We start from the raw sequence: 22,783 nt of genomic DNA, 5'->3' as shown, positions 1-22,783 counted from the left end.
AAGATGGCTCTTGATCTTTTTAAGCCCATCAATATATATGTTCTGCTAAACTGATTCCAGAGTCTCCCAGTCTGCTACTGAATCATTTTCTAATGATGCCATCAGTTCTGTTCCCAAATAGCTTATTCAGTTGGCACTGACAGTTTCAGATCGGCGAAGTAATTGAGGTAGACAGAGACTGAAGGGCCTAGGGAGACACTGTAATCGCTTCCTGTAACATCCCCAGTAGTAACTGAAAGTGCTTAGTGGAGAAAAGGGGAAATTATTCACATGCTTTGTGCTCACTGGAAATAGAGAAGGAGAACATTACAGGGAAAGACAGTGACTGAGGGAATGAAAGAATTTAAAGGAATAATGAGAAAAAGAGAAAGTGAGAGCTGAGAGAGAGAAAATAATGGCCAGGAAGAGAGACTGAAGAAACTGGAATCTAGTCAGAGCCAAGGTATTTAGAATTGTATCTTTAGGAGCAGTGGGAAAAGTACTGGAGAGTTAAGAAAATAATCGTCTGAATATTAATTCAAATTAAAAGCCACTATCCCACACCCCAACCTCAATCAGATCACCACTCACCATCTATAACCATGATACTATTTAATTATTGGTGTTATGGACAGGCCAGACACCCTCAAATTATTTTAAGAAGGTAGCCTTGACCCTATCTTGTTCTTGTTATAAAGGCAAATATGAAGTGCTATGTTCCAGACACAATTCGACTTGTCAAACTACTCCAGGTTAAGCAAAACACAATTTATTCAAACACTATGGTTAAAATACAATCAAAGAAAGAAGAGTTTAGATTACCATCTTTATTGGAAAACTTAACAGAATGATAGATACAATATCCATTTCCATAATAGTGACATCCCATAAATACACCCTGTGGCAAAAAGGCAAATTCACATGCAATCCAGCAGCCTAGGAAGGGAACCCTCAGCTTTTGGCCCTTTATCAAGCGGGAGAAAAATAGCTTCCACTTCTTCAAGCATACAACAACAACTGCTGAAAGCTTACTAAAACTTCTTGATCTGTGAGAGCTTGACCACACCCACTCAGGCTGCTTCAATTGTTCCAACTTAAAAAAAACCACCCAAGACACACCCGTTTTCCAATCTCTTTCAAAAAGAACAGAACACACCTCTTAAAGCCACAGCATTGTCTTGTTAAGCCGCTCTGTTTTTGGTGTAATCCTGGATACAACTTTGGAAGAATACAGTTGTGTTGCACTGAGGTTTGAACAGAATAATGTAACACTTAGGGAGGAAATAAGCAACCAGGATTCCAAACAAGCTGAGCAGAGCAGCCAGAGCCTGGGCCAAGGGGAGATACTGCCTGAAGCCAGAGGCGATGACGAGAATGCAGCAAGACCAGGAGGCAATGTACAGTACCATGCTGAAGGAAATACACTTTGCTTCATTGTAATTCTTTGGCAAATCTTTTCCCAAGAAAGCAAAGACAAAACAGAGGCAACCCAGCAGCCCATTGTACAGAAAGCCCGACAGGAAAATTGAGAGATCGTTGTCAGTAGTGCAGAGTAGGAATATTTCCTTTTGAGAAAGGTTATAATTAGACACTGTCACTATTGGTTCTTGGACCATCCATACAGAACAGTTGATAGCTGAAATGGATGTACTTGCAAACACAAACACATACAGTCCATTATATTTAACCCAGTAATCATAGGCTTTAGGCAACTTGGTGGCCATTTTAAATATACAGACTATTTGGAAGGATCTGACAAAAATACATGCCAGACAGACTGTGAAGCTCACAGTAAAGAGGGGCCACCTTACTCTGCAAATGAAATTGTTTGGCTTTCCAATGAAGAGGAACACACTGCAGCAACCAGAAGCCAAGGTGAAAAGCATTAGGAAACATAGCCTCCCTCCTGCTGCCTTGACAACCGGAGTGTTGAGGTGAATGACAAAGACAAGAGTAATGCCGACCATTGTTAAAAATCCAGCACTGGCCATCACTGACAATGCAATGGAAATATTGCTACCCCACTGCAGATAAACCACAGCCCGATCGTAGCAAGTCAAACTCTTCTCTGGTGACCACTGCTGCAAGGAACAGTTAACACATTCTGTAAAACAACAACAACTGGTTAGAGTGTCCACTAGTGGCTGCCCCCTCCCTGTGAAATAAACCACATTTAATAAAAGCTTGCTTTATGAAAGAAGAATTAATGCCATCATTGCACCAGCAGCTAGTTACTTTCCAGATCTGTCTCTTTAATTTCTTCATATAGCTATTAGTCATTATTTCAAATGATATAATTTCATTTCAAACACACTTTGCAGAACATCACATGTGCCTGAGTAGTTTCTGAACTGTAAGCTGTTCACTGACTGCCCCAGGTGCTGTTTTCAGATACCACCTCTGTCAGCATGGGGTATGTTGTGCTCATGTCGCTGGAATCATCTGGGAATGCCTTGAATGGATTCACTGCCACCAAACCTTCTTATTGGCATTTGGCTGAATTACTAATGCCAAGCAGTTCAAGAGGACAGCCCACCACCACCTTTTCAAGGGCACCTAGAATAAGGTAATAAATGCTGGTCTGGCCAACAATACCCATGTCCTGTGGATGAATTAAAAAAAAACTGAGGAAGGATGCCCAAACACAATCTTCAGCAGGAGGCAGGCTCTATCTTGATAAACAGAACAGGTTTATTATATAGTATTTAGTAGTGAGGACATTACATCTGAGAAAATAACAGTCCTTTCTAAGACCCCAGGCTATACCTAAGAATATTAGATTAGATTAGATTAGATTAGATTAGATTAGATTAGATTAGATTACAGTGTGGAAACAGGCCCTTCGGCCCAACAAGTCCACACCGACCCGCCGAAGCGAAACCCACCCATACCCCTACATTTACCCATTACCTAACACTACGGGCAATTTAGTATGGCCAATTCACCTGACCCTGCACATCTTTGGACTGTGGGAGGAAACCGGAGCACCCGGAGGAAACCCACGCAGACACGGGGAGAACGTGCAAACTCCACACAGTCAGTCGCCTGAGTCGGGAATATGTACCCTACTACTACTGAAATATTCTACTACATAACTGAACAATGTGAACACTGGTTAGTTACTGCCAGAAACACTCCTTTATTTGCTAATGGGTGGAGCTTAATATCATATCAGTTAACTCTTTTGGATCTTAACTTCCTTATGCAACACCAGGGAGTATTAATCTGGGTAAATGTCTGAATTCCCAAGCACCTTTGATTTCATTCACATGGGAGAAGTTGTAATTGGTTGATCCCATTTCTTCAGCTGTTGCAAGGGCACTCAAATTTCCTAGGCTATCCATGGCATACACACCAACATCTTTGACATAAATCATACCAGATGACATACAACTGTGCTTGCCAAATCTTTTCTGACTGAGACTCCATTTTAAGGCATGTAAGTTGTAGCCATCCCTCAATGACCGTGAGGAGGCAGCTGTGAAAATGGAGGTCTATTAGAGCAGGGGCACAACTGTATCAAAACTCCATGGCAGCAATTGCTACCTCAGACTCATGACCCCAGCATTTTACCTTGTGACCTGAACCCCACTTGGGGAAGCCTTGGGTTTCAATGATAGCACAAACACAAGTATCAACCAGGAGAGGGAGTTATGCAGAGCAGGCAGGTGTCTCATAAAACAAACAGCAGCATAGAAAGAAGGAGAAGTAGGCCATTCGGCCCATCAAGCCTGCACTACCATTCAACAAGATCATGGCTGATCCTCTATCGCAACGCCATACTCCCACATTCTCCCATACCCCTTGATACATGTACTTACTGGAAGTCTATCCATTTCTTTCTGAAACATATTCAGTGACTTTGCCTTCACAGCCTTCTGTGGTAGAGAATTCCATAGGTACCCCACCCTTTGATAAGACCACACGCTTTAGGAGGCATAGAAGCAGAAGTAGGTCATTCAGCTAACTAAGACTGCTCCACCATTCAATCATGACTGATCTTATCATTCTCAACTCTACCTTTCTGCCTTTACTCCATAACCTTCAAGTCCTTTAGCGACTAAAAATCTGTCTTAGCCAATGTAACACAATTATTTAAAAAGGGAAAGGGACAAAAAAACAGGGCAGTTAGCTTAACATCTGTTACCGGGAAAATGTTAGAGTCTATTATAAACGATGTAAGAGCAAAGCATTTAAAAATACATAACATAATCAGGCAGGGCCAGCATGGCTTCAGGAAGGGGAAATTGTCCCTGACAAGTTTACCAAAATTCTTTGAGGAGCTAATAAACAGGATAGACAAAAGGGCACCAGCAGAACATAATAGACTCAAATGTTTTCCCAATGACAGACGTTAAGCTAACCAGTTGCCCCTTTTTGTGTCACTCTCACATTTTGAGCAAGGGTATTAGATTGGTAGTTTTTTTAATCTTCTGGGACTTTTCCAAAATCTAAAGATTCTTCAAAAACTATTACACAGACTGCAAATATGGGATTGATTGATGGCGTGTTTTCATTATTTCTGCTGTTTTTCTGTTTTTCCACAGCCTGTCCACATTGTCCATCCTGGACACATGTTGGGATACAGCCCTAAAGTATGAGGACTTTGTGGATGCAGCCCTAATACACAGATACGTTTTTGATGGAGCCTTACCGTAGCGACCCCTGTTGGAGTGTAGCCCTACAACAAAGGCAAGTTCAGGTAGAACCCTAGAGTACGACTTGTGTTGGGATGCAGTCTCCAGTAACAAATTTGGATGGCGATTCTTTGACATGAACATAATGTTGAGACTGGGTAAAGGAAGTCAACTCTTACCAGCCTCCATAAGGTTATATTCCCATTGAGGGTTAGTGGGCGGCAACCAGGAGTCAGGACACATACTCCCCCAAACAGCATTACACCATCAACAGTGCTGCCAAATATCTGAAATCAGCCACTCAGCAAAGCTTGGGAATAAATCTTGGGATCTTCCTGGTATGTTGTCATAATATGGGGAATTCTGTTTTTCTTTAAAAAATGCCTTTGGATCTTTAACAGTCACCCAAATGTTAGGATTAATTGGATGGTTTAACATCTCACTAGGAAGAGGTATCTCTGACAGCACAGCTATTCATCTTTTCTGTGTTACGATTTTCTGACTAAAGTGAGAGTATCTCAGCAGAGCCAAACTGATTCAGCCAACTTTGTAGAGTCACCACAAGTGACTGCTGTGGTTCTTCCTTTTAGCTCTGCACCTCTAATACATTTTACCATTGCACTGTTACTTCATGAAGGCATGCCCTTTTCTAAAGCTTCTGCAGGTCTCAGTAGAATTGTGGAGTTGGACTCACCATCATTGATTTCAAAGGTTCCTGCAGGACAATCTATGCAGACAAAGCAGCAACTGTGAAAGGTGTCCCGTTTTTTCCACTGGCCTGGATCACATTCCCTGGAGCAATTTGACATCGGGACCTGTGTAAACAAATTAACAGATATACATAGCTTGGCAATCTGTCTTATTTCACCATCACCTCACAAGAAGTTAGGATTCAGTTCAATGCTTATTCCTTCATTCACTGCCAATTTGTTTTTAACACCAATTGAGGAGGAAGGATACAGTATGCACTCTGCCAGCTGACGATTTGCTGTCTGGCCTACTCTGGCTGGTCGTTTTCCTGGAGGCTTTATCAGATGATCTCCTTGCTGTCAAAAGCCCTGGCCCAGGACTCACAGTACTGGCCATCCCACATGTTCATCCTCACAACAAGAAGTAAAATCGTACATCCTATAGAGCACAATGGTTCAAGAAGGTGGGTTACCACCACCTCTTCATGGACATTTAGAGATGGGCAATTAATTCTGACCTTGGAGTGATGCCCACAACCAATGAACAAAGTAAACAAAAAAAAACACACATCACTACTAATGATAGCAAAATGTAGGGTATGTAGGTTAGTTTGATCTTAGAGTAGGATAAAAGGTCAGCACAACATCAATGGCCAAAGGGCCTGTACTGGTTTGTTCTGTTCATTACCCATTTGAAAGATTCTTGATTGTCAGACATTTTACCCAGCCACATGTTTTTGTAATGAATAAGCAAAAATGGCCAAATAAAAAGAAAACAAATTACACGTAAAGTTTTTTTGTTACCATGGATTTCCTTCAGGGATGATTGCAGAAAAGCCTTGAAGATTAATCTTCAAACCATAATGCTCACTAATCCCCTCAACAGTCCCCTTCAGTCCTCTCATTCCCTGCAACCCCCAGTTTCTCTTCTGGCTTGTGTTTATGATGTTCTCTCCATCCTCTTCAGCATTTACTGTGACAGCTTTCTGCCCACAACAGTTTGTTCAACATTATCTGGCCTTGAGGAGCAGTTCTCCCATTTCCTGATTGATGTTTATTACCCGCTCTGAATGTTGCTACGAAGTTTTTATTACATTAATGAGCCTGGATAGATAGATACTGCGATATCGGAGTTGGAGGAGAAGCATCGTTACCCATTACTGTACGGGAAGAGAAGCAAATAGAGACTGGACTGATAATTGGCAATAAGAAAAAAAATGTAAACTGAAGTTAATATTTGTGAACTGCAGAATCCATGCTTATGTTTTGGGGTTAGAGATGAAAGACTATGCTCTCTAAATTTTAAGAACTCCATAACTAAAGGGATACTTTACCAAACCTGTTGGAGAATTCCATTTGATTAGAGATTCATTGATGATCAGTCGACCTGGGTTGGGTCTGTAGGATCCAATCACTTTCATGGGGCTGCTTTCATTTTGTGTGTCCCACGCAATGATTTCATAGCCCATTGGAGGGTTTCCGTTTTCATCAAAATATATCAGGTTATTGTGCAGAGTGAAATTTACTTTTTTCAATCCCTCCAGCAACTGAAAGAAAAGTGGAATTGTTAGTGAGGCAAACCTCATCCTCTCCACCAGCCAGGCACCAACTAATGAGTAGAGGATTATCTCCAGGACTCTGCTGAATCCATGTGTGTGTGTGTGTGTGAATGGATGGCAGCTTATGTATATCCACCTGTACTGATGTGTCTGTGTACACGTTATGTGTCTACATGAGTACTTACATGCAAAAGTACAAAATTAATAGGCAGGAAACAAGCAGTTATTCCATCAAGCCCTATCCCACACTTATTATATCATCAGAGCTAAATACTTTTTCATTCCACTTTCACCCTTACCATGCATTCCTCCCCAGTCATTTTAAACTCTTTGGAGAAGCAAAGAAAAAGAGGGGCAAGAAAGAGATAATAAGAATATTATCACAGCATATGCGATTGGTTGCCGGCCTGTGCATGTTTGTACACATATATCTGTCTATGTATGTGAAAATGTCTTTATGTCCATGTGCAAACATCCATGTGTCTAACTGTGTGCTCAAACACATATATATGTCTGTATGTGTCATGCCTAGACAGAAATGTGCTGATGTATATCTGTGTCTTCAGTCATACACACGTTTGTGTGTCTAGAGCCCAAATCTCTTTCACAATTGGTGATTTAATTTTGAAAATAGTGACTTGCATGACAAAATTTTAATGTTAGTAACTGATTTGTGTTCACCAATCCAAACAGAGTTGAGCAAGTGATTACTGACCAGTGATTCCAGTTGGAGTGAGTATGATTTCATAACTGGCTCCATTAGAAGACATCCTGTTGACACACACTTTTCAGACTCACAGTCTGACACTTGAGAGTGTAGTGGCTATGCCCCTGAACTAATAATCTAGAGCACATGAGTTCAAATCCCATATCTCAGGTATTCTGAAGAAGAGTCAAATTGGACATGAAATGTTAATTCTTTTTCGCTGTCTGTAAGTGCTGCCAGACCTGTTAAGTTTCCTCAGCATTTTTATTTTAGATTTCCTGCATCTGCAATATTTTGCTTTTATTTGATAGTTTAAATCCAACCTTCAATATATGAATTGCAATTCAACTTTAAAATCAGAAAGTAAAGCTTTGGTATCAGTGAAAGTGACTGTGCTACTATCAGACTGATCAAAATAATAAACAGCTCAACGAATACACTTTTAAGAAGGAAATCTTCCTTTCTTATCTGATCTCAGTTTATATGTAATCTAGTCCCAAAAACTTATGATCGATTCTTAATCACATTATCAAATAGTGGAGAAAGGTTCGCTCTTGATTCATTTTCCTTCCTAATAGTACTATGGGAATACCTTCACCATAAGCATTGTAGTGATTCAAGATTTGGCGCATCGTGAACTTCTCAAGGACAATCAGAGATGGACAATAAAATGCCAGTCTTGCAAGTGATGCCCAGATAAAGATAATGATTTTTTTAAAAGAAGCCACAGCGGTTGACAATTCCTCAGAATGAAAATCCGAGCCAGGATGTGAGCTTTCTATGAGTGAACGGAGAAAGACAGAGAGAGCTGGGATTTTTTTTCAACAGTAATTTAACTTAGTTAACATAAAATACTAACCTGAGATTGTAAGAATGCTCTAGGCTTGTCACAGGATCCTGAGTGGCAATTCAGGACTTGATGCAGAGCATGAGCCACAGCATACATGGCAGCATAGACATTAAACGAGATGCTCCATACTGAAGATCCTAGCAAGGCCTGAACAGTGGCAGAAGTGAAATATTGACACTCACTGCATAGCTGGGCACAGTTCTCTTGCCTGTTCACTTTACTGTTTTCTGTTTCCTTCACTGAGATTAAATGTTTCTGATTGATTGCTGGACTTTGGGTAGCCATTGATTTAATTAGAAATTCTCCAAAACCTGGCATTTGACCCGGCTTGACACCAATGCTCAGGAATGTGCCAGTTGTTTTAGCTTTCAGTATATCTGATGCTGTTATATTTCCAAAAGATGACTCGCTTAAAATCCAGATTTTCCCTGTGACATTTACCTCAACTGCTGCTTGAAAGAATGCTCTGGCATAAAGTTGACTAGCAAACAGGATGATCACGTTGGCTTCACTGAGACTCATGTACGTGATCATGTTGATGATTTCTTGCTTTAATCCTGGATCGTGGATTAAGCCCTGGAAAGCCACACAGATCTGTCTCTCAGAAGCTAACTCTACCACCCTCCGTTTTCCATTCTGTCCATATTGATTGTCACTTGCAATAACTGAGATCCAGTTCCAGCCAAACCTCTGGATCAATAGAACCATTGCTTCTGCTTGTTTCAAATCACTTGGAATAGTCCGGAAAAATGATGGATATTGCACTTTGTCACTCAGCTCATCACTTGAGGCACCAAAGCTGACCTGCAATGGAAAATCAGAGCAACTTAAACTTTTGAAGTCTGGGAATAAGGCTAGAGTCAATGATGTACTCAGTCTCTATAACCAATATTTTCGATGGTCAATGACAGTAACACATTTCTTAGATCTCAGCTGGAGTATTGTGTATTGCTGAGGGTTCCACAATACAGAAACAATGTGAATATATTGGAGAGAGTGTGGGAGCAATTTACAAGAATGGTTCCAGGAATGAGAAACCTCAGCTTTGAGGATAGATTGAAGAAGTTGGTGTTGTTCACCTTGAAGAGAAGAAGGCTGAGAGGAGATTTGATGGACATTTTCAAAATCATAATCCAGCTGGAAAGAATAGATAGGAAGAAGCTGTTCCTGCTTGCAAAAGAAACAAGAAGAAGAGGGCAAAGATTTTAAGTGATGTACAAAAGGAGCAAGGGTGATATGGGAACAAACATTTTCATACAGCAAGTAGTTAGGATATGGAATGCATTGCTTGAAAGTGTGGTGGGGGCAGGTTCAGTTGAGAACTTTGGATGATTGTTTGGATAGATTTGGTGTACAAGGGTATAGGAAGAAAGCAGGAAACTGGCAATAGGCATTGAAGCTCACTTGAAGAGTTAGTGCAAGCAGATTGGCCAAATGGCCTCCTTCTGCTTAATTCTGTGATCATTAGCTTATTGTAGATCTTATCATAAGTCAGCAGTAAGTTGGCTCCATAGGCCCATGGTAGATTTATGAGTATAGACTTATAAGTGTACACAAATCAAAAACTTGCATAATTTAGGATGAGATATTACCTAACCAAGAACACTAGTGCAGTATGGAAGGAGGTGCTGCATTGCTGTAAATGATGCTCCAGGAGTGCCTGGCATTCAATAGGTCAGAAGTTCATGTCCAAATATTTCATGCCACTCTGGGAAAAGCAGGAAAATCTCCCAATGTCCTGGTCAACATTTCTCCTCAACCAACACCACCAAACCACCAGGTTAACTGTTCGTTCCTCTCATGGCTGCTCTGGTCACCTGTTAGCCAGGTTTAAAGGCACTGAAACGGACTCATATAAATAACCACACTACAAAATAATCATCAAACACGAGATGCTTGGGTGATGTGCCTCAGACTTAAAGGCATAAGGTTAGTGATTTTCACTGGCATTAAAGATTTTGCAAGGAGGCACGAGCAGAAGTACCAACGTAATGTAAATCTCCATGTTGATAAAGGAGTTAGAATATTGCAAAGGATACCTGGAGGCTCAGTAAAAAACAGATTGACAATTAAAATACCTCTTAGTGCTTTTTGAGGACGCTGCACAATACCTTATTGAGCAGCTGCTGCAGAGTCACAGTGAATGAAAATGTTGTTGAGATGCCAGGCAAGTTAAATATTGATCACGGTGAGATATGTGAAGGCTGATTATAGTTGCAGCCTCCAAGTCAGAAAGTAAGGGGTCGGGAGAGAGGTGGTGGTGGAAATTTGTGGCACAGTGGTAGTGTCCTTACCCGTGAACCAGAAGATCTAGGTCCAAGTTCTACCTGCTCCAGGGATATGTCATGACATTTTTTGAAGAGGTTAATTAAAATATCTATAAGTTCAAAGGAGCAGATTGAATGAGGGAACTAAGGTGGCAATTGTGGAGGAAGGGCCATAATCTTCCATTTCTTTTTAGATACAGTAGGTGGTGTCAGAGGACTGGAGTACTGCAAATCTTGCATACTTGTTATACAAAAAAGGTGTCAGGATAGCTCCAGAATCTGAAGGTCAGGGCCCAGGGCTGGAAGTCCAGGCCAGGAGCAGGACTAGGTCCTGTGATTCCTGTCCCTCCCCCTGCTACAGGCTACTCATTTGAATATTGGTGGTGCAAAAACCTTTAGAAATGATAACCTTGGGCCAAATAAACATTGTGGGTTTATTCAGCCAGAACAGATATTTGGTTAGTTTCTTAATTTATTTTAATTGAACTTATTTTTCTAATCAGCAATGCCATCACACACCTCTGGAGCAGGTGCGATTTGGACTCCAGCTTCCTGGTCCGGGGATAGGGGCACTACCAGTGCACCACAAGACCTTTGTGAATCATTTCTTTTTTTTGGAGCAGGTGGAACTTGAATCCAGGTCTCCTAGTCCAGGAGTGGGGACACTACCCCAAGGGCCCTGCTTTAGTTTCTTTCTCCCTTTTTAAGTCACAATAGTGCCCTTTGTTTTCTTTCTTTTCCCACAAATCATCCATGGTTTCATGTACATATGTATATAATATATATCATATTTGTTTTAATATATAGCAAGAAGAAAAAATATACTTGTGTGTCGAGACTATATATATATATATATATATGTTTGCCACCACCTGGAAAACACCGATATGGCCAAGCGTATTAACAAGCAAATCCTGTTAAGGCAGTGTGGACATTAAAAAAAATATGAGTGGAGTTCAAGGGGGAAACAGTACAGATTTGTTAAATACACATCATGTTCGATTAATTTGAGTGAGTTTTTGATGAGCTATCTGAGATGTTAATGATGGTGATGTGGCTGATATCATGTACATTGACTTCCAAAAGACATTTTAATAAAGTTCCACGTAAAGGACTTGTCAGCAATGTCAAAATGAATTGAGTAAAAGGAACAGTGACAGCATGGATATAAAGTTATCTGAAAGATGGGAACCAGAGGATAACGCTGAACAAATATTTTTTCAGGCTGGAGGAAGCTGTACGATGAGACCCCTGACGGCTTTGTGTTGAACTCACTGATTTTGTTGACAAATGTAAATGGCAAAGGCTTGTGTGTATTGTATTGCCACAATTTACAGATGACTCAAAACTTGCACGTATTGTGATCTGTGAGGAGGAGACTGATGGACTTCAAGGAGATGTTGATGTGAGCGGACAAGTGGCTAATGAGAATGCAGTGAAGTGCAAAGTGATATGTTTTGATATGCAGCATGAGGAGAGATAATATAAATTAAAGGATGCAATTCCAAAAAGGGTGCAGGAACAGAGAGATCAAGAGGGGCGTATGTGCACAAATTGTTGAAAGGCACAGCAGGTGGAAAAGGCAGTTAAAAAGTTAACACATCGAGTACAACAGAAGGAAGTTGCAATGAGGTTTTCTAATTCAGTGGTTAAGCCTCAGCTGGAGCATTTTGTCCAATTCTGAGTGTTGCATTTTAGGAAGGATGAGAAGGTAATAGAGGGTACACAAAAGGTTTATGAGAGTGGTTTCAGTGATGAGGGTACTTTTTATGTGGATGGTTTAGAGAACTTGAAATGCTGTCTTTAGTGAAGAGATAATTGAATTGAGTTTTGATGTTTTGTTCAAAATCATGAAAGAATGAAGCAGATTAGATTAATCATCTGTGGTTAACAAGAAAACACAAAGATAAAATCAAACTTAAAAGACATGTATTTGTGCTAAGACAAGTGGCAGGTCAGAAAATTGATCAGAGAACAAAAAACAGCAAGCAGTGATAAAAAAAATTCATAAGAAGGGAAATATTAGAATATGAGATAAAGCTTGTCAGTAATATAAAATCAGACAGTAAGAGCTTCTTAAATATTATAGAAATATAAGACTTTTTAAAAAGTGAGCTCTGATCCTATAGGAAATGAGACTGGAGAATTAATAATGGAAAGAAAGTAAATGACAAATGAATTGAGCAGGTATTTTGCATTTGTCTTCACTACAGATGATCAATTAACATCCCAGAAGCAGCAACAAACCTGGAAATTGAAGGGAGCCAGGAGCTCAAGAAAATCTCAACTACTAGAGAAGTGGAGTTGAGTAAATTGTTGGAGCTATGGGCCGACAAGTACCCAGGTCCAGATGGACATCATCTCAGAGTCTTTAAAGAAGTGGCTAGTGTAATAGTTGGTGCATTGTTTTAATTTTCCAAAACATTGATTCAAGGATGGTCCCATTAGAGTGGGAGAAAGTAAATTCAGAGGAAACTCACTTATCCGAATACCAATTATCTGAAAATTGGTTATCCAAAGGAGATCTTGAGGTCCCGATGGAAACATTACATCAAAGACGTGTTTCCAACAATGATCGCATCTTTTGTTTACAATAATTAAATAGGCACCGTCTCCAAATGACTGACCTCCTGGCCTCTCTCTCCCCCCACACTTTCCCTGGAGTTCTACCCCACCTCCCTTCCCAGATAATCTCTCCAACATTGTCCTTTACAGGGCAGAGGTGGAACCAGTCAAAACGTTGCAGTAAAATGTTGTGTGTGTGTGCTATTTGGAGACTTACCCCACAAAGGCTACTGCAGCAGTCCTGTTGTTGGTGTCCAGTCCAGTTTCCCCGGAGATGGGACAAGTGCCTATGGGGTTGGGGGGGGTGGTGTTGGATGGGATTGGGGGCAGGGGGTGGCGTTGCACGGGGTTGGGAGCAGGTTGGGCGGTGTTGGAGGCGGGGGGCAGTGTTGGACGGGGTTGGGGCGGGGTGGTGTTGCACAGGGTTGAGGGATGGTGTTAGGGGTGGGGCAGTGTTGGACGGGGTTGGGGCAGGGGCAGTGTTGCACAGGGTTGAGGGATGGTGTTAGGGGTGGGGCAGTGTTGGACGGGGTTGGGGCAGGGGCAGTGTTGCACAGGGTTGAGAGATGGTGTTGGGGGCGGGAACAGTGTTGGACGGTGTTGGGGTGGGGGCAGTGTTGCACAGGGTTGAGGGACGGTGTTGGGGGCGGGGACAGTGTTGGCTGGGTTTGGGGCGGGGGCAGTGTTGCACAGGGTTGAGGGATGGTGTTGGGGCGGGAACAGTGTTGGATGGTGTTGGGGTGGGAGCAGTGTTGCACAGGGTTGAGAGACGGTGTTGGGGGCGGGGACAGTGTTGGATGGGTTTGGGGCGGGGGCAGTGTTGCACAGGGTTGAGAGACAGTGTTGGGGGCGGGGACAGTGTTGGATGGGGTTGTGGCAGGGACAGTGTTGCACGGGGTTGAGGGATGATGTTGGGGGTGGGGGCAGTGTTGGACAGGGTTGGGGCGGGGTGGTGTTGCACAGGGTTGAGGGATGGTGTTAGGGGTGGGGCAGTGTTGGACGGGGTTGGGGCAGGGGCAGTGTTGCACAGGGTTGAGGGATGGTGTTGGGGGCGGGAACAGTGTTGGACGGTGTTGGGGCGGGGGCAGTGTTGGCTGGGTTTGGGGCGGGGGCAGTGTTGGCTGGGTTTGGGGCAGGGGTAGTGTTGCACAGGGTTGAGAGACGGTGTTGGGGCGGGAACAGTGTTGGATGGGTTTGGGGCGGGGGCAGTGTTGCACAGGGTTGAGAGACGGTGTTGGGGGCGGGGACAGTGTTGGATGGTGTTGGGGTGGGGGCAGTGTTGCACAGGGTTGAGAGACGGTGTTGGGGGCGGGGACAGTGTTGGCTGGGTTTGGGGCGGGGACAGTGTTGCACAGGGTTGAGAGACGGTGTTGGGGGCGGGGACAGTGTTGGATGGGTTTGGGGCGGGGGCAGTGTTGCACGGGGTTAAGGGATGGTGTTGGGGGCAGGGACAGTGTTGGATGGGTTTGGGGCGGGGGCAGTGTTGCACGGGGTTGAGGGATGGTGTTGGGGGCGGGGACAGTGTTGGACGGGGTTGGGGTGGGGGTGGTGTTGCACAGGGTTGGGGGACAGTGTTGGATGGGGTTGGGGCGGGGTGGTGTTGCACAAGGTTGAGGGATGGTGTTGGGGGCGGGATACAGTGTTGGTCAGGGTTGGGGCGGGGACAGTGTTGCACGGGTTTGGGGGACGGTGTTGGGGGCGGGGACAGTGTTGGATGGGTATGTGGTTGCGGGATGTGTTGGGGGCGAGGGAGCGTGTTGCACGGGAGGGGGAGTCTGTGTTGGGGGGTGGGGCAGTGTTGGGGGTGGGGCAGTGTTGAACGGGGTTGAGGCGGGTGGTGTTGGGGCGAGTGGCTATTGCATGGGAGGGGTGGTGGGGTTGGGGCAGGGGCAGGGCTCGTGCGCTCTCTGCTGCTGCAGTCTCCTGAACGGGGAGCTGACTTTAAAAACTCCAAGCCCCAGAGGAAAGGCATTTGATCAATTAACTGAATAATCGATTATCCGAACGAAATAGTGCCCACCCATCAAGTTCAGATAATCGAGGTTCCCCTGTATAGTGTCTTTATTCAAAAATGAAGGGAGAAAGAAAAAAGCAAAAACTTACAGGCCACTTAGCTTAACATCTTTTATTGGGAAATGATTAGAAGCTATGATTAAAGAAATTTTAGCAGGTCACTCAGGCAAATTCAATGTAAGCAGAAGGAGTCAACACAGATCTGTGAAAGAGATATCATGTTTGACCAATCTAGTGGAGTTCCTTGAGGATGTAATATATGCTGTGGATAAAGGAGAACTGGTGAATATACGGACTCAGATTTCCAGAAGGCATTTGATAATGTGCCAAACCAAAGGTTATTGTGGAAAATAAATGCTCACAGTGTGGGGGTAAAATACCAGCATGGATTAAAGATTGACTAGCTAGCAGAAAGCAAAGAATAGGCCATAAATGGGTCATTTCAAGGTTGGCAAGATATAACAAATGGTGTGCCACAAGGTCTGGTGCCGGGACCTCAACTAGTTGCATATATAGGACTATGACTTCTTGGACAACTCTAGACTTCTGCTCTTGCACTTAAGTCATCATTTTTCATAGAATCAAAAAATGGTGACATTACAAAAGGAGGCCACTCAGCCTGACATGTCTGCTCCAGCTGTTTGCAAGAGCATTCATCTAATCCCACTCCCCATAACCTAGACAGTAAGAGTTGCAGAGTTATTTATTACTCAAGGACATATCAATAATTCACAAAAAGGTTTCTATGGGATCAGTGAATAGTGACCAGGAACAAGGGTCCTGGCTGATATATTCTTCCATTTTGCCACTATAACTGGAGTCAACAAATACTGGAGATGGGGGGGCGGGGGGGGAGGAGGCGGAGCAGAGAAGGCACATGAGCAGGTGGCCAGGCAGAGAGTGAAGGGGTTGTGGTTTGTACAGCGTGATTCTGAATTACACATACCTGACATACAGCCTTCAATGGATAACTTTATTAATGTCCTTGGGCCAATGATGTTTTAATCATCACAGGACCACAACCTTCCATTGCTGCCAAAGCGCTTCAATAAAGCTCATGGTCAAACACTTTGGTTTCACCTTCAAGAAATACTGAATGGAACATGCATCTGCAACACCAGCGAATTCGGGAAACCAGTGTGATAAAACGGAATTGCCGCAGACAGCCACACCCTGATATAGACTCTTGAATAATGAACAAACACATTGGTTGAAGACCTACCTGAGGAATATGAAACAATTGAAGAATGCTTGCAACGGCAATAGCACCATCAGATGACCATGGACCAAGCACAGCTAAGAGCTCTGGGCGACAGCCTTTGAAATCATGGCATGACTCGGCTCCCTGAGTTGAATTCCCCAAAATAAATTCGAGTGCTGCCTTAACGTTGATCGAAGTGGCACAGCTGTCAAAGATCTGATACCCTAGAGTGACACTTGGCAGGAGTTCAGTCGAGTTGTTGATCTCCTCCACAGCAAACTTCATCGCTTGCAAATGACGGTAGCCATTCACGGAAAAGCTGATGGAGAAAAGAATTTTTACAGAGCTTATGACTTCTTTGAGTTATCCCGAAGTGTTTCACAGCAAATACTTTGCTTTTGAAGGGAGGTTGTTCTTGTGTTTAAATGAAGATGGTTACCAAATTGCACACAGCAAAGAGATTGAGTTTACTCATTATTACAGAATCACAGAGGTATGACAGTGTAACAGCCCATTATGTCTGCACCAACTCTTCAAATGAGCATCATCACCTAATTCCAGTAAATTGTTTTTTTTAACCCCTTGCTAACTATTTTCATCCAAATAATCATCCAATGCGTATTTGAAGATCTTGAATTTCAGGTTGTCTTGGATTATTGGTACCAATGCCATCTTTAAAAAGCTGTTGTGCGTCTGGTCAAGCATTGTCAGTTCAGAGTCACCCTATATGGTTCCTGACATTTCCCAGATATGACAAAGTGAAATTGGCACCTCATTTTCAGACTAGCCTTGAGGTCCTTCTGGATGGGCTGGTGCAGAGGAAGAATGTCCTCTTCCCCCAGGACCACTAGTGAAGGCCATGTTACCAAAGTGTGCCAGCCTGGTCGAGGTCAGTGCAGTCTCAGTTGTCTGGAGGAATACACAGGCGTAAAAGAGTATGGTCATTGTCCTCCTCTGTTCTGCCAGGATAGGTACCACACACTCCCTTCATCTCAGCTACTGCACACACTTCCCACCAAGTCTCATACTTTACCACTCTCACTGCTACATGCAACCTCTTCTCTCACACACTCTCACTCACAAGTTTCCCCACACTACTAATCTGTTGGATGCCTGCTCACTTGCTTGGGTCACATCAACACTCTTCCCCCACCTGCAATAGCACCAGCACCCATGTCACCCACTTTCATCTCACAGAGTCATACAGTCATAGAAGCTGTACAGCACGGAAACAGACCATTCCCTCCAATTCGTCATAAAAACCAGATATCCCAACCCAATCTAGTCCCACCTGCCAGCACCTGGCCTATATCCCTCCAAACCCTTCCTATTCATATACCATCCAGATTCATTTTAAATGTTGCAATTGTGCCAGCCCCCTTCACTTCCTCTGACAACTCATTCCATACATGCACCATCCTCTGCGTGAAAACGTTGCCCCTTGTGTCCCTTTTATATCTTTCCCCTCTCACCCTAAACCTATGCCCTCTAGTTCTGGATTCCCCACCCCAGGGAAGAAACTTTGTCAAATTGCCCTATTCATGCCCCTCATGATTTTCTAAACCTCTATAAGGTCACCACTCAAGCTCTGACGCTCCAGGGAAAACAGCCTCAGCCTATTCAGCCTCTCCCTATAGCTCAAATCCTCCAACCCTGGTAACATCCTTGTAAATCTTTTCTGAACCTTTTCCAATTTCACAACATCCTTCCGATAGGAAAGAGACCAGAATTGCACGCAATATTCCAACAGTGGCCTAACCAATGTCCTGTTCAGCTGAAACATGACTTCCCAACTCCTGTACACAATACTCTGACGAATAAAGGAAAGCATACCAAACACCTTCTTCATTATCCTATCTACTTGCGACTCAACTTTCAAGGAGCTGTGAACCTGCACTCCAAGGTTTCTTTCTTCAGCAACACTCTCGAGGACCTTACCATCAAGTGTATAGACCCTGTTCTGATTTGCATTTCCAAAATGAAGCACCTTGCATTTATCTAAATTAAACTTCATCTGCCATTCCTCAGCCTATTGGCCTACCTGAAAAAGATCCCGTTGTAATCTGAGGTAACCTTCTTCGTTGTCCACTACACCTCCAGTTCTGTATCCAAATGGCTAGTTCTCCCTGTATTCCATGAGATCTAACCTTGCTAACCAGTCTCCCATGGGAAGCCTTCTCAATCACCTTACTGAAGTCCATATAGATCACATCTATTGCTCTGCCCTCATCAATCCTCCTCGTTACTTCTTCAAAACCTCAATCAAGTGAGACATGATTTCCCATGCACAAAACCATGTTGACTATCCTTAATCAGTCTTTGCTTTTCCAAATGCATTTAAATTGTGCCTCTCAGGATTCTCTCCAACAACTTGCTCACCACCAATGTCAGGTTCACTGGTCTATAGTTCCCTGGCTTGTCCTTACCACGTTTCTTAAATAATGATACCACGTTAGCCAACCTTCAGTCTTCCAGCACCTCACCTGTGACTGCCAATGATACAAATATCTCAGCAAAGGACCAGCAATCACTTCCCTAGCTTCCCACAGAGTTCTAGGGTACACCTGATCAGGTCCTGGGGATTTATCCACTTTTATGCATTTCAAGACATCCAGCACTTCCTCCACTGTAATATGGACATTTTGCAAGATGTCACCAACTATATCCCTACATTCTATATCTTCCATGTCCTTTTCTACAGTAAATACTGATGCAAAACACTTGTTTAGTACCACCCCTATCTCCTGCGGCTCCACAGAAAGACTGCATTGCTGATGTTTGAGGGACCCTATTCTCTCCCTAGTTACCCTTTTGTCCTTAATGGATTTGTAAAAACCCTTTAGATTCTCCTTAAACCTATTTGTCAAAGTTATCTCATGTCCCCTTTTTATCCTCATGATTTCCCTCTTAAGTATACTCTTACTGCCTTTATATTCTTCTAAGGGTTCACTCGATCTCTCCTGTCTATATCTGACATATGCTTCCTAGTGACTCAGTGGTTAGCACTGCCTCACAGTACCAAGGTCCCAGGTTCAATTCCAGCCTTGGGCGACTGTCTGTGTGGAGTTTGCACATTCTCCCCGTGTCTGTGTGGGTTTCCTTCGGGTGCTCTGGTTTCCTCCCACAGTCCAAAGATGTGCAGGTCAGGTGAATTGGCTATGGTAAATTGCCCATAGCATTAGGTGCATTAGTCAGAGGGAAATGGGTCTGGGTGGGTTACTCTTCGGAGGGTCAGTGTGGACTTGTTGGGCCGAAGGGCCTGTTTCCACACTGTAGGGAATTGAATCGAATCTTCTTTTTCTTAACCAAAACCTCAATTTTCCTGTCATCCAGCATTCCCTACACCTACCAGCCTTTCCTTTCACCCGAACTGGAACATTCTGTGTCTGGGCTCTCGCTATCTCATTTCTGAAGGCTTCTCATTTTCCAGCCGTCCCTTTACCTGTGAACATCTACCCCCAATCAACTTGACCCATTCATCACACCTTGAAGCATCTATCCATCCATTATTTATATTCTGAGTCTGCTACTCAGCTCTTCTCTTAATCAGGTCCTTAATTCTATACGCTAACAGTCTCATATGGATGTTACGGTCATTGTTAAAATGGGACAATTCTCAACTTCCATCATCAGATTCTAGTACCTGATAGCTTCATGGACTAAAGTGACTTTTTAAAGAGAACAAATTCTGACTTAAATAGCTTTTGTTATCAGGTTGAGCTAAGACTATGACCATCGGGAAACAAGAATCATTCTGAGCTGAATTTATAAAAGGCACTGAAACTTACATCTGTACCTCATAGTTTATTCACTCTTCCGGAAGTTATACATTGGGATGAAAGTCACTTGCAGATCATCCAGCTTGAAAAAAAAATGGAACCAGTCTCTAGATTACACATTGACCTATATTTCAAAACATCGCTGCCACCAAAGCTCAGTTGTAGCAGTGTACATTATCAACAAGATGCACTGCAGAAATTCCCCAAAAATCCTCAGCTAAAGACTGATACAATTTCAACATTTAAAAGGATGAGTATATAAATAGTAAGAGTTTAGAGGGATATGGGCCAATGCTAGCAAATGGGACTGTATTAATTTGGAATATCTGGTCGGCAAGGTCAAATTGGACCAAAGGGTCTATTTCTGTGCTGTACAACTCAATGACTCTAAAGAGCAATATTACATTGGCCTTTTAATGTTTACTTCATTCACTGATTACTTCTGTCTTTGGAGCCCTAAATAAGACACACACAGCTACCAGCTTCTCACAATTTCGAAAATTCTTGCATTTATGACAATTTATTTGTAATGTTCAATCAGAACAAAGTTTACAAACTGAATTCTAGTCTGAATCATACAGGATTTATTAAAGCAAACAGGTTTTCTCAAAAATTCTGATAATGTTGTAGATATATTATTGGATTACTAAGCCAGAGAACATGTGTACTATGGCAGACATTTTCAATAATAATTCATGGGATGTGGACGTTACTGGCTAGGCCAGCATTTATTACCTCTTCTCAATTGCTCAGAGGGCAGCTAAAAGTCAGCCATATTGCTATGGGTCTAGAGTCACATTAAAACAAAGCTGGGATAGTAAAAGAGACTGAAATTATTCTTAAAACCAAACTGGGATATCTGGTCGGCATGGACAGGTTGGACTGAAGGGCCTGTTTCCATGCTGTACAACTCTATGACTCTATGGTTCACTCATGTTTATGAAAAAAATACCCTACTGACAGTGCGCAGGCTCCTAGTCTAGCATCTAGCAATCTATTGATTGTGTTACTGGACTAAATCTAGTGGATGTGAGTTCAAGTCTTATCACTGCAATTTGAGAATTTCAATTTCATACTACAAGTCTGGCACCATTAAGAGTGGCCACGAAACATTTAGATTGTTCCAAGAAAATGAACTGGTCCATTAATGTCCATTAATGTCCTTTAAAAAATGAAATCTGCTGTCTTTTCCTAGTCTGGCTGATATGTAACTCTAGTCCCATAACAACAAGAACGACTCTGAACTGAGCAAGCAAGCCATTCAGTTATCCTAAACTATCAGACCCATCACCTTCACCACCACAGAGCAGTTAACAATAGGCTATCAATGGCAGCTTTTCAAGTGACATCCATATCCTGAGAATCAATTCAAAAGAATATAACTCTTACTTCAGGCATCTTGGAGTTTCAGGCAAGTCTGAATGGTAGTGTGCATCACTGTGAATTTGAAGCAAGCCACCTATAATGTAATCTCCAGGTAACTCAAATTCTGGCCAAATTGTGTCCGTGTCTCCTTCTTTGGTTTCAGAATGTTCCAATGTATATGTAGGCACAACAATTAACACAAAGATTAGCATTGTTAAGCAGTAGAAACCATCCACTCATGTCCTGCTATTGACAGATACTCAATGATAGGCACCAAGAGAGTCTACTGTTGTTTAATAATGGAATACTTGCAAATTTTCTCGGAAGTACAAACAGATAGATAAATATGCAAACAGGACATAGTCATTTGCTGCAACCTGAAGCCAACTGTGAGTCACCACGACCAACTTCATATTATCCGTGTGCTCATGTTATGATCATCGTTATGCTAATCTTTTCCTACCATTCCCAAGACGATAAGTAATTGGCTGAGCCTATTCACATCACCCCAGTGATCTTCGCCTTTCTCAATCCTGCAAGATTTTGAGTGTTACGTTTGACCTCTTTATCATGGGAAGGTTAAGAACATGAGTCATTAATAGCAGAAATTCCAGACCTAACAACTTGGCTCAGTAGCTACCCATTTAGAGGGGCATTGATATGTTCCAAAAACAGTAGCTTTGTAATTAAAGTTTCAGCCACAGTCAATCACAAGGAAGGAACATGGGAACAGGAGGAGGCCATGAAGCAGATTGTGTCTGTAAACCATGAAGTTCAGAAGATTGAAAGGTGACCTAACTGAAATGGAGAGGATCTGACAGAGATGACATTGAGAGTTTTCCCATAACCACAGGGGTCATTTTCAGCAGCCGCCAATTTAAGACTGAGATAAGGGGAACTTTCTTTTTCTCAGAGAGTCATGCTATGGTCTGGTCCCAGGCAAGGTCCCCAATTTGTTTCAATTCCAGTCTGGATACCTCCAAGTGATGATGAGGGAGGATGAACAAGCACCCTTTCTTAATACAACCCCTTTCTCGACTGGCCACAACAACATGATCTTGCAAAGTACCTTTCACCTGTGCATACATTTTCCCAGTGCAAGTATATTTATGCTTTACAAAGAATCAAATTAACCAAACTTTCTTGAGATAGAGAAGGGTAAGAAAAGATAAT

General features: G+C 42.7%; 1 protein-coding gene across 1 annotated transcript; it reads right to left on the bottom strand.

The window, feature by feature from the left end:
- Window positions 1-797: 797 nt before the first annotated feature.
- On the bottom strand, window positions 798-21,798 carry LOC122563378 (taste receptor type 1 member 1-like). Its single transcript, XM_043717119.2, has 6 exons — window positions 21,635-21,798; window positions 16,488-16,785; window positions 8,430-9,224; window positions 6,640-6,852; window positions 5,311-5,431; window positions 798-2,083 (listed from the first exon to the last, which is right to left on the bottom strand). Exons 2-6 carry the CDS (start codon window positions 16,749-16,751, stop codon window positions 1,161-1,163), a joined length of 2,316 nt encoding a protein of 771 aa, XP_043573054.2. The 5' UTR covers window positions 16,752-16,785; window positions 21,635-21,798; the 3' UTR covers window positions 798-1,160.
- Window positions 21,799-22,783: the final 985 nt, after the last annotated feature.

This window comes from Chiloscyllium plagiosum, unplaced genomic scaffold (assembly GCF_037043375.1).
Source record: "Chiloscyllium plagiosum isolate Xiang-an unplaced genomic scaffold, Cpla_swu_hap1 HiC_scaffold_30, whole genome shotgun sequence".
NCBI lineage: Eukaryota > Metazoa > Chordata > Chondrichthyes > Orectolobiformes > Hemiscylliidae > Chiloscyllium > Chiloscyllium plagiosum.
This window is presented reverse-complemented; position numbering and strand designations above follow the sequence as displayed.

What these genes read in the sequence shown, in the direction of transcription:
- LOC122563378 (XM_043717119.2), bottom strand. Translation starts at nt 16,751, where the DNA reads ATGAAGTTTGCTGTGGAGGAGATCAACAACTCGACTGAACTCCTGCCA. An exon ending in GGAATTCTCCAACAGGTTTG is followed by an intron (nt 5,432 to 6,639) that starts GTAAAGTATCCC and finishes TTGTTTACACAG; the next exon opens with GTCCCGATGTCAAATTGCTC. An exon ending in AACCTTTGAAATCAATGATG is followed by an intron (nt 2,084 to 5,310) that starts GTGAGTCCAACT and finishes GTTGTTTTACAG; the next exon opens with AATGTGTTAACTGTTCCTTG.